Below are 11,640 nucleotides of genomic sequence, written 5' to 3'. Positions count from 1 at the left end.
TGCTGCCCGAGGCTTCTGCTCTGCTGCTGGGCCTCAGTGGCCTTGCCTTGCTGGCAAGAAGACCCCTACACAGGCTGTCCCAAGCATCTGCTGCTGGACACTTCTAAGCTCTACCTCTGGCTCCTGCCAAGCTACCTGGGCCTGCAGGGCTCTCTTGCTGTCATGCTACCTGGCTCCCTCTGCCCAGCAGGGGATGCATGTAGCCCCTACTCTACTTGAGGCACACTCAGTCATCTGTCCTGCACAGGCAAGTGTTACAGTCTCTTAGCTCTGCTGGAAAGCCTCCTGCCCAGAGGCATCAGGTTCCACTCTGCTGTAGAAAGACCCCTGCACAGGACCCTCTGAGTCAACCCCTGCACGGGGCACACTCAGGTTTCTGCCCTGCACGGGCAAGTGTTACAGCTCTTTTAGCTCTCCTGGGAAGCCTCCTATCCGAAGGTGCTCAGCTCTTGATCTATTGGCCAGCAAGCCAACCACCACTGTCTCTTGCCGTCTTGCACCATCTTCAGTGTTTGCCCTTTCTTTTGGGTCTAGGAGGTCCTCAGCACAGTGACCCCGGGTCCTTGGTCCAAAGGACGTGCTCCATTCCAGACTCTTATTGATGGAGGTGAGGCCCTCCTGAAAGTCTGTGAGATTGGCCCTCACGTTAAGCCTACTTCTTGTCAAGTCATGGCCCTCCTACCAGGACCATGAACTGACCAATCCCGTTGGTAGACCATGAGTCACTCAATTTGCATAGTCCCAGTGAATCATTTTGTGGGAGTTATAAGAACATGGCTAGGAAGGCCATATAAAAGCATTCACCGCACTGCATCCACCCGTTCATTCACTCACCCACCCACCAAGCACTCATTGCTCTCCTAAATGAAATGGTTAGACACGGACTGAGTCAGTGTTGACCTTCCCTGTGTCTGTCAGATACCCAGACACCTTCCTGAGGATTAGCCTTTTTTTTTAAACCCAAGTTCCAATTAATGGGAAGACACAAAAATCAAAAAAGTTTATAGGACACTTCCTTCTCTTCCCCTCCCCAGAGTAAAAAGCTCTTGACTAGTTCTTCTGGGAAAAGGGAATCTTCTTACTTATTAGGTCTTTGATTTTGTCCAACAGGAGAGCGTTAGCGGGGAAAGTGTCCAGTGTTTTGCTAGGGAAAAGTTAATATCTGGGCAGAGCTGATCGATAACAATATGGCAGCTCTCACTTACTGGGTGTTTTCTCCATGCCAGGCACGGTGCTGGGGAACCCTCTCTGCACAGGTGGGTACTCTCGTGTGCATCTTCATTTTGCAGATGAGGAAACGGAGGTTCGGCGAGGCGAAGTAAAGAGCCAATTGTCACCTAGAAAGCAGTGGAGAGCCTGGCTGGCTGGGTGCCCCAGGTGGGGGTGGTCCTGAGAAGCCCTCTTGTGCTTGGTCGTCTGTGTTACATGCCACGTTCACTCATCTGATATTCATCGGCTTTGAGAAGTTTTGCATGAGGAACTCTCACCCAGCCCTGGGACCTCACTCCATCCTCTCCCTTTGCTAAGGGCCCCTCAGACAGGTGTGCCCATGGGCTCAGCTCTCTAGGAAGAGGGACAGAGCTTGGATTGGCCTGGGGCCCCAGCCTGGCCACCAGTACAACCAGGGAAACTGGTTTGGGCAGCTGACCCAGACGGTGTTTATGCTGGCCCCCCCAACCCACAGGCACTCTCCCCTCCACTGACCTGGGGAAAGGAAGGAAATGAGTTTCTATACCACTAATAATTGCTACTGCTTGCTGTGTGCTTACTGGAAGTCCCGTCATAGATCATAACCGAATCCACTCGGCCACCTCAGAGGAACCTAGGGGTGAATTAACCAGTAAGCACAGTATGCACCAGCTTGCATTGAGCAAGGTACGCACATAGTTAATTGTATTTACTTGCTAATCTGTGGTGAGCAATTTCACATGGATTTCACCACATCTTTAATGCGGTGGGGGACAGGTGAAATTGTACACTGCAGATTGGTGGGAAGGCACAATTGAGCCCATGTGTACCTTGCTTATTGGGTAATCCGGTCCTGTGTGAACCTAGGTCTCTCTGTTGCCAGATATTGAACTCTAATCCACTGCACTTATAGTACAATTTAAACTCGTTACCATGGTCACCAATGGCCAAGGTGAACCTGTTCCTGCCTCCCATTCTGGACCTACCTCCTGCCATTCTCTCCCTTGCCCATTGCCTCAGCTGTGTAGGGCTTCCTTCCGTTCCTTGAAAGCGCCAAATTAGTTCCTGTGTTTAGTCTTTGCACTGCTGTTCCTTTTGCCTCAAACACTCTCCCACCATCATTCCATCCAACTGGTGTGGTGGGAATTTCTAGTGTCCACCCATATGTGGGTCATGTCTCCTTCCTAGACCCTTCCAGATAAGCAGGGCCATGGGACTGGTTCTGGCCAAGGGGCTGTGCGTGTAAATGAGGAGACTCACTTCTTTGCAGAATTCCTAGCTCTCTTCATTTGCTGAGGTGAATCTGGAAGTCTTGTGTTGACACAGAAGCAGCCTGAATCACTGACTCACTGCATGGAGCACAGTTGCCTGCAAAACTTGTCTGACTTAAGTGAACTTTTTATGGTCAAGAAATAAATCTCTGTTAAGTCTGAGACTTGGGGCTTACTTTGTTACTGCAGCATAGCCATTCCTCTACTGACTGATATAGCTGGCTCTTTCAGGTCTCGGCTCAAATGTCACCTCGAGGAGGCCTTCTCTGATCACCAGATCTAAAATGGTGCTGGTCTTCTACACCAGTCCTCTCTGGTCCATTTCCGGGTTTTTATTTTCTCACAGCACGTATCTAATTGTTTATTGGTTTACTTGTTTATTGTCTGTCTCCCAAGCAGAATGTAAGCACCGTGAGGACTGGACCCTTGTCTGTCTTACTCATGGCTGCATCGGTGGTGGCAACACAGTGCCTGGCATATATAGATATTAAAAAACATCTGAATGAATGAATTTATTGAATGAGTTGGGAAAATAGGCAGATGTCCATACTCAGAGGTACAGGTGGGACTCTGATATCGATGCCTGCATTTTTCTAACTCTGACTGGACACAAAGCCTCAGATCAACAGAAAGCTTGGAGCAGTGGTTACTTTTTCAACTTTTAGAGCATAAAAGCTGGTGAAGACCTTACTGCTCTCTCTGACTTCAGATGTGGGCATGTGGGCCTGAAAAGGAAATGACTCATCCCAGGTCCCAAGGTCAGTCTGTGGCCGAGCCAGAACCAGCCCCTGGGACTCCTAACTCCGGGTCCAGTGCTCTTTTCTCCTGAGCTTTGCTGTTTCCCCTTTAGTTTCAGCCCAAGTTGCTGAAAATATTTCCCAAGCTTATTTGCCTCTTACCACCCACCTTGCCCCATAATCAGCAACTCTGAGCAAATCATTCTTTGATGATTAATGGGTAGGACTGGGCGGGGCTGGGGCAGGGGTCAGAGATGAGAATGAACAAGGTTCCCTGCAGAACGCCGCCTCAACAGCACTCTCGAGATGAGCCTTCATTTTGTCTCCTTTTTTTTTTTAACAAAAACAGTGCAGGGGGGTGAATTCTGGTTAACCCAGGCATTTCCATGAGAAGTCTGTTTCTCTGAGGTTGTACCTGAGTCTGCCCCAGACAGGCCGAACATTCCCTCCTCCCTGCTCCATAGCACTCTGTGTATCAACTATAGCACCTGTCATGTAGCATTTTTCTCTGAAAAGTATAGTGTTAATTTTTTCTTCTAAATATAAAAGTGATACATGCTCATGGGAGAAAATTTGGAAAACATGGAAGTGTATGAACAATAAAATAAAGGCCACCTGTAATCCCTCCATCAAGTAATAGCCTTGTTGCCATTTTCAACCTTCTATTCAGCCTTTTGGAAGCCCTGGTAGCGTAGTGATTAAGTGCTACGGCTGCTAACCAAGAGGTCTGCAGTTCGAATCTACCAGGCGCTCCTTGGAAACTCTACAGGGCAGTTCTACTCTGTTCTATGGGGTTGCTATGAGTCAGAATCGACTAGATGGCAATGTGTTTGTTCGTTTGTTTGTTTTATTCAGCCTTTTATATCTACACGTGGGTATAGATAATAATACCCCAGGTACTCCCTGGCCCCACCAGTTGGGGGTGTCAAGGTGGCCGTATTAACCTTAGCGTGGTCCCTCTCCCCCTTAATCTGGCTGGTGGGTATCTCAGCCTCCCTTCAAAGCCTTTTCACTTACACCTGGGAGTTCCTGGAGAAGCCACATGTGCTCCCAGCCATGTTCTCCCACTTTGGCCTGCTTGTGAATGTCCACTGTCCTAAGTTCCCTGAGAATGGTGCCTGCTGCTGTCCCTACCATGGAGCTTTCTGGTAGAATCTGGCCCCCTGCCCTGGTGAGTCCTGAGTGGCAAACCTGGGAGGCACTAGATGTCCTGGCCAGGAGTAGGGAGAGTGCTCCGTCTCCAGAGCTGTGTTGGCTGCACTCAATCATTCAGGCCCCAAAGCAGCCCTGCCTGCATCCTGGATGTCCCCAAGTCGCATGTGAAAACGCTACCTTTAGCTTGCAGCCCTGTTCTTTGGAGGACATCCTCGGTTTGTCTACCCAGGATCTCCTTCTCTAAGCAGACCCCCTCTTCTCTGCACACATTCAACATGAGCTTCCAGCGTGGGCTGCCAACCACCCTTCAACTTTGGCCGTGGGCTTTGGGTCAGGACCAGGTTTAGGATGTGATAAAACCCTTTGCTGGGATTTTCTGAGTTGAAAATAAGGGAAGAAGGCATCTCTGTGAGTGGGGAGGCTGTGAGTTGGGAATCCAGGAGCTGCTTTCTGCTGCTGTAGTGAGAAGTGGGTCTGTAGTAGGAGAAGCTTAAGTGTCGACAGAGCTACCGGAGGCAGACAGCACACCCTGGAGAAGATTTGGCCCTGGATCCGGTTGTGCCTGAGGCCAGCTCTACCCTTGCCCACTGCACAGTTTAGTGCCATGAGCCAGTAAATTCCACTTTTGCCCCAGCTGGTTCCTGTTGGGTTGCTGTCCCCTGCCACCACCCAAGAGTCCTGACTAATACCAGGAATAGGTCAGTCCTTGCCTTGGCTGGGGTGGGACACAGACACCACCGTCTTTGTGTCTCCTCATCCCTTGTCCCTGGACCAGGAACATGAAGAATCAGGGAGGGTATTCCCAACCCACTAGTTCATGCCTGACCAGACCCCAGACCAAGTTTAGGCTCAGCTGGAATTAATCCATATTACTATTTAAGAACACACAGCTCAAATGTCAACTAGCAATGTAATATGTTAAAATTCTTCCCTGCTAAACTGCGAGCTTTAGAAGGTAGAGACTGACTGCTTCTTTGCTGTGTGACCCTGGGCAAGTTTTCTCACTTCTAAAAGCAGGATGCTAAGACTATCTACCTCAGAGGGCAGTTGGGAAAATGAAATGAGCTAATCCATAGAAAGGGATTTGCTGTTAGTGTTTGTGTTGGTGAGTTCAGGGCTTTGCACAGGCCGGGCACCAAGTGGGCTCTCTGTAAATGTGCGTCAGGTGAATGGTGATGCAGAAAGACCCAGCCCCTGGTGTGCATGCCCTGTACCACAGGCACACATGCTCTCTCTTTCTGACACACACAAACACATGCATAGAAGCACCCAGATCTCAGGGCCCTGTCCAATGGCCCTCTTGGGAGCCCTGGGCATCCCCAGCCCCTGGCTTCTCTGGACGGGCAGTCTGTAGCTCTTGGAGGCTCTGGGCTGTCATCCCAGCAGCTCCATGTTGCTGGGAGAGCAACTTAGAGCCTGGCTCAGCCTATACCACATATCAAGGGCAGCAGGACCTGCACTGTCCTAGGAGCCAGGGGAAGTGTGCATCTCTGTGTGTGTGGTGCTGGTTCACCTGTGGGGGCCAGGGGCTTACCAGGAGCTACTGGAGCTGCTGTTCTCAGGAAGCTTCCCCTCTCTGCTGCTCTTTGGGGTCCTCAGTCTTTTCCAATCCCCCCACCTCCCCAAGCAGCAGCTCCAGTCCTGCCTAGAGGCTCTTGTGGGGTCTGGCTCAGTCTTTTACAGGAGGTACAGGGGCTTGTCTGTGGATCTGGGTCAGACTCCTGGTTTTCCTGCCTGCCTAGCCCCTTACCGCTTTCCTACAATCCCCAGAGTCAGGCATTCCGCCCCCCCTCCCCAGGACCCACCCTTTCTGTTGTGCTGTGCATGGGAGTATTAGTCTCTCTGTGTGTGCTTGGCGGGCATGTTGTATGCTGTGCCAGTGCGGGGGTGGGGGGCGGTTTGTGAGTGGCATGAGGATGCTGCTTAGAGAGTCATGTGTTGGGGACGGTGTTTTTGCCGGGTGTGGCGCACAGGGTAGTATCAGGGCTGTGGGGTGTGTTACTGTTTTGTGTGGAGTGTCTTGGTGGGGGATGTAGATTGCCATTGGGTTTTGTTTTGGGTCACCGCGTATTAGGGTCAACGCATTAACCCTTTGCGTGTCTGACCGAGGGCCCCGGGCCCTGAAAAGATAAGGTGTGCGGGGGTGGGGGGGAGGAGGGAGAGCATTTCTCTCCCGACTGCTCCCCGGGTCCTCCGTCTCCATCCTCCGGTTTCACTCGGTTCTGATCCCAATCCCGCCTGAGTCTCCCTGAGCAGCTTAAACTCAGAAAACCTGGCGGAAGGGAAGACAACCCAGGTTCCAGGTCCGGTTGAGTTCCGAGCTCTTATTTCGCAGCCCGCGACCTACACTCCTTTGCCGCGGGGATCCCGGGGACATGTAGGGGACTTCCTAAACCTCTTGGTGGGTCCCTTCCCGTGGCCAGCTCCGCAATCCCAACAAAGGCGGAAGACCACGTGCCCCCTCCCCGACGCGGGCCAGGAATGGGGACGCAGGCTCTTAAAGCGTCCCGCCCCCGCCAGGGCTGGGTCTCCACGCCGCTGTGCGCCCCAGGTGGGCACTGAGCAGCCCCCCAGCAGCCCCTCCGCCAGAGGTTGTGCCTCGCCCACTCCCTGCCGCAACCGCTGCAGCGCCATTGAAGCGACGCTAGGGGGAGCTCTGGCAATTGGCTTGGTGGATCGAATCAAAACCGTGCATCAAACAGCTATTTCCTTGGACGTGCAGGGAAAAAATGGGGAGGGGGACGCGCTGTTACCCCTCCCCAGCAGCTCTAGACTCTTCCCGTGGGAGGCCGAGAAAGCAGCCCTGGGGGGGGGGGGGCGGGTGGTGAAGGTGCCTTTCTTCTCCATAACTCAAGCCTTCAGAGCCTCCCTCTTCCCCAACCCCCATCGCGGACCTTTGCAGCCCCCCGCGCTCTTGAATGTCCCCGAGAACTTCGCCTCTCGCGACTCCGGGCCCGCGCGGGCCTCTGAGACTGGATTGGGTCCGCTTCTCAGAGTCTAGGGTGGGGGCCTCTCGGCCGCAGCCCCTCCTCTTGCTGCTGGTGGCGGGAAGGCTGGGGTGGGGGGAGTGAGCTGCCTTGCGGGGTAAATAAGAGGCTCGCGCAGGAATGGGAAGCGCAGGGATAAGAGAGAACGAGCCTAGGGGAGACAGCCAGAGACAGACACCGAGAGAGACACTATCAAACAAACAGAGCAAAGATGCCCCTTTCCTTTTGGGGGGGGGGTGGCTCTTTTTTTCCTATCTTCTCTTTGCAGAGCTGGAACCACCCTGCGCGCCCCCGGGCCTGAGCCGCGGCTCCAGATGTGAATTTGGTTCCAGTGGGGAGAACGCGAGCTTCCTTGGGGCCTTGGCACATTCTCCCACTCTGAGGTCATTCAGTAGGTGGTCAGAGCGGAGAGCGCGCCTGAAGCCTTCCTGCCTCCATCCACCCGGGAGGGAAGAGAGGCGGGAGTGAGGGAGAGGAGAAGGAGAGGGGAGGAGCGCGAGGAGGGAGGGAGACGCCGCCAGCACACCACCAAGTGGCACCGAGCAGTGATAACAAACTCAACTTAAAAAAAAAGGAAAAGGAAAAACTTCCCCAAGTTGCAGCTCGAGACGTGCGGACGTGCGGGCGGAGGCGCCGGGTGGGGAGTGTGGGTGGCCCAGCAGCCCCCCAGCGTCCCCCAGCTGCTCTCCCCGGCTGCAGAGAGCTCAGAGCCGAGGCCGACCAGGCCCTGCGCCCTGGATGGGCAGGAAATCTGCTGGAGGCTAGCTCGGTTTCCTGCTGCAGACCCCGGAGGCTGCCTGTTCCAGTCGGGGCGCAGGTCACGCGAGGAGAGGGGGCTTGGGATGCGCGCGGCACCGGCTTTATCCCCAGCGTTTCCCACCCTTGGCCCCCTCCCTGGCCCTGCATATGTGGGCAGATCCCACCCGCCCACGCCCAGGAGAGCTAGGGTTTGCGTGTGTGTGTGTGTGTGTGTGTGTGTGTCTTCCCACCCCATCTATCCTCGCCACACCCCCAGGCCTCTCTGAAAACAAGGCACCATCATCCTCTATAATTGCCTTTTTATTAAGTTTATAAATTTAAACAATCTGAACAGTTTTATCTGGTGATATACAATTCAGTATGCACAAAAATACATGAGAATGAGAAAGAAGGGCCGAGAAAGGATGGGTTGGTAACTTGTTTCGGGGTCCACATGGTGCTGATGGCAGAAGGCCAGAGGGGCTGTAGATGAACCCCCACCTTTTTACAACAAAAGGTTTTTAAATTAAACAAAATCTATCTAGCTGAAGACACAGGACGGGTTTCTCACAGGCTCGAACAATGCTGGTTTCATTAAATGCAACCGAAGGCTGAATCAGGAAAGCGCAACTTAGAAGCACACACACAAACACCACATCTGACCAGGAACTTAGTGAAAAGTCTCCAACGCAGTCGGCGGCCCCTCCCTCCCCCGGGGCCGCTGGGATCCAGGTGATGGAATCGACTTCCTTTTTTGTTTAGGGAGGACCGCAATGCTGGGCATGATGGGAAATGTAGTCCGGCGTGCCCGCCCCCCACCCCTTCCCCAAACAGTGTCCGTGAGTGTCCGTGAGTGTCCGGGTGTCGGACACTTCCCCCGAGTTCAGGAGACGGGGGCGGGGGGGTGCGGGGGGGAGGGGAAAAGAACCGAGCCAGAGGGGCGGAGAGAGGAGGGATTCAAGACACCCGCCCTGGGAAGAAAAGAAAAAAAAGTTGAAGTGTTTTCATTTCTGCCTTCTCATTTTGAGAACTTTGGAGGCCGCCCCCAGAGAGGAAATGTGACCCAAACGTCCCTTTCGGAGATAGAGTTTGCCTTTGTTTTTACTCAGGATTTCACAAGACCCATCCCTCACCCCATGATGGGACTCGGGAGAACCGAGCGCCCGGGTTCCTGGGTCTGACAACCGATGAGAATCGGCCTTCCCGGCCCCGCGCCCTCCTGCGCTGCGCCCCCGGCGGGCCCGGGTGGCCTGGGCGTCCTGCCTTGCCCCCGGCTGCCCGGCACCTCCTCTGGGCAGCAGCCCTCCCTCACGTGGCTGGCTCCTTGCTAAAAACACCACTGCAATCACTACAATAAAAAGAAAAAAAGAGTAGGGGAAATACAAAGCATCTTAAATAGGCGCTTTTTCTCTCTGCAAAAATAAAGTCCAAGATCTTAGATTTCTTTTTCTTTTTATTTTACAATTTATAAAACATCAGCCGCCACCCACTGCTCGCCCCCAGGTCAGCCCCGAGTGGCCGGGCGCCCGCTCACTCCCTTCTCTCGCCCCTTGCCCAAGTCTTTGTTTGGCCCCAGCCCTGCGGGGCCCCGGGGCCCCGCGCCTTCAGGGGTCCCTAGAAGGCGACAATGGCTCGAGTCCAGGCGCCGAGGCTGGCGAGCGCCTGCTTGGCGCACAGCTGCCCGTTGAGCGGCGGCGGCTGCTCCGAGGAGTCCGGCTGTCGGCTCACCAGCCCCGAGAAGCCCGAGCCAAAGATGGAGATCAAGTTTGAGATGTTGGACGCGTCCGGGGACGCGTCCGGGCAGAAGTCCTCGAAGCGGGCGCGCTTGCAGGGGGCGAACGGGGCGCCCCCGGGGGGCTCGGCCCCCAGCTCGCCGGCGTCCTCCTCGTCGTCGTCCTCCTCCTCCTGGCCTGGGTAATACTTGCGCTTGCATCCGGCTGCGGGCGCCAGGCCGGGTCCTGGGGCGCCCTGGCCACAGCAGGGGCAGTGGGCGGAGGCGCAGCAGTCCTGGTGCAAGTAGCCGTTCTCCACCGTGGTCACCACGTGAGTGTCCAGGTCCAGCACGGTGGTTTGGCTGCTGCAGTGCACGCCGAAGTCCGAGGGGGCCGGGTACGCGCCCCGGTAGAAGCCAGGGGATGAGGACGGGGTCGGGGAGGAGGGCGGGGAAGCGGCGGCCGGAGGGGCGGCCCCTGGGGGCGCAGAGGGAGAGGAGCAGGCGGCCGAGGCGCGAGGGTCCCGCGGGCAGAGCGCGGCGGGCGCAGGCGGCGGCAGCGGCAGCGGCGCAGGACTCGGCTGCAGCGGCTCCATGGGCGGCCCGCGGTGGGGAGCGCCGTGCGGCGGCTGGAGCGCCGCGCACCCGGGCAGCTCCGAGAGCGCCCCCGCGCCGCCCGCGGGCGCCCCGGCCGCCGCCGCCGCACAGCCCCTGGGCGCCGGGTGCTGGTGTTGGTGCAGCTGCTGCTGGAGGTGCAGCTGGTGGAGCTGGTGGAGCTGGTGCAGCTGGTGCCGGGCGGCAGGCTCGCGCGCCTCCGCGTCTCCGCCGCCGCCGCAGCCGCCAAGTTGGAGCGGGCCGAAGTCGGCCGCGCTGGCTGGCATGCCTGGCGCCGCGTATGCGAGGTGCTGGTGCTGGTGGTGGGGCGGCTGCTGCTGTTGCTGCTGCTGCTGGCGCCGGTAGAGCTCGGCGTAGCGCTCGCTCAGGTAGAGCTGGCGCGCGTTGCGGAGCACGTAGGACACCAGGAGGTTCTTGTGCAGCTTGATGCCGCCGCGCTGGGTCCGGGAGCTGTGGATCTTGCGCAGGGAGATGCTGATCAGGCTCTGGGCGTCCAGCGCGCACTCCATGCTCCCGCGGAGACGGCGGCGAAGCCGCCGCCGCCGCTGCTAAAGCTAATGCTGCTGCTGTTTCTGCCTCCAGCCGGCCGCCGGGCCGCGCTGGGCAGGGGGAACGGAGCCCGGGTCAGCGGGTCGGCTGCGCTCCCAGAGGCGCCGCCACCATGCGCTGCGCGCTACTCGCGGGATCGTGCTCCCCAGACGGCGCCAAAGCAATGAGCCTCGGCCGGCCCCGGCCCCGGCTATTTAGCCGGGTGCACGGGCCCCGCCTCACACCTGATGAGCCAATAGAAGTGTCCAGGGCCTCCCGAGTGACAGGCGCTGCCCGCCCCAGGGCCACCTGGCTGGCCAATCAGACCAAGGCGGTTCCTTTGTGCTATTCAAATACCGAACGGACCCCGGGCCGCCAACGCCGCCGCTGCCTCGAATGTTCTCCTAGGCCCGCGGCGCCGTGCGGGACTCAGAGCCTCCGGGGCTTGCTTCTGCAACAAGGGTCTCCTCGCAGCAGCAGCTTTGGAGCCTGCAGCCGCCCTAGGCCTGGCTCCGGGGAGCTAGGGGTCGGCTCACCTGCTTACCGCCGCTACTGGCTCCTCCCCCTTCCGCGCGACTGGGCCTCACCTGGCGCAGGTGTGCGCAGCTCCCTACTCGCGGTCTTGTGGCACCTCCTCTTTTTCACATGCAGCCCCCGGGATGACCAGCGGGACCCAAGACCTTTGCTGGAGGCTGGTGGGGCCGCTGGCT

General features: G+C 56.8%; 1 protein-coding gene across 1 annotated transcript; it reads right to left on the bottom strand.

The window, feature by feature from the left end:
* Positions 1–6,188: 6,188 nt before the first annotated feature.
* On the bottom strand, positions 6,189–11,116 carry IER5L (immediate early response 5 like). Its single transcript, XM_010587574.3, has one exon. The coding sequence runs from the start codon at positions 10,909–10,911 to the stop codon at positions 9,691–9,693; it is 1,221 nt and encodes a 406-aa protein (XP_010585876.2). The 5' UTR covers positions 10,912–11,116; the 3' UTR covers positions 6,189–9,690.
* Between the last annotated feature and the right edge of the window lie 524 nt (positions 11,117–11,640).

This window comes from Loxodonta africana, chromosome 9 (assembly GCF_030014295.1).
Source record: "Loxodonta africana isolate mLoxAfr1 chromosome 9, mLoxAfr1.hap2, whole genome shotgun sequence".
Lineage (NCBI taxonomy): Eukaryota > Metazoa > Chordata > Mammalia > Proboscidea > Elephantidae > Loxodonta > Loxodonta africana.
Note: the sequence above shows the minus strand (reverse complement) of the source record. Positions and strands in the feature narration are given on the sequence as shown.

Coding starts and splice junctions, on each gene's coding strand:
- IER5L (XM_010587574.3), bottom strand. CDS start 10,911: ATGGAGTGCGCGCTGGACGCCCAGAGCCTGATCAGCATCTCCCTGCGC.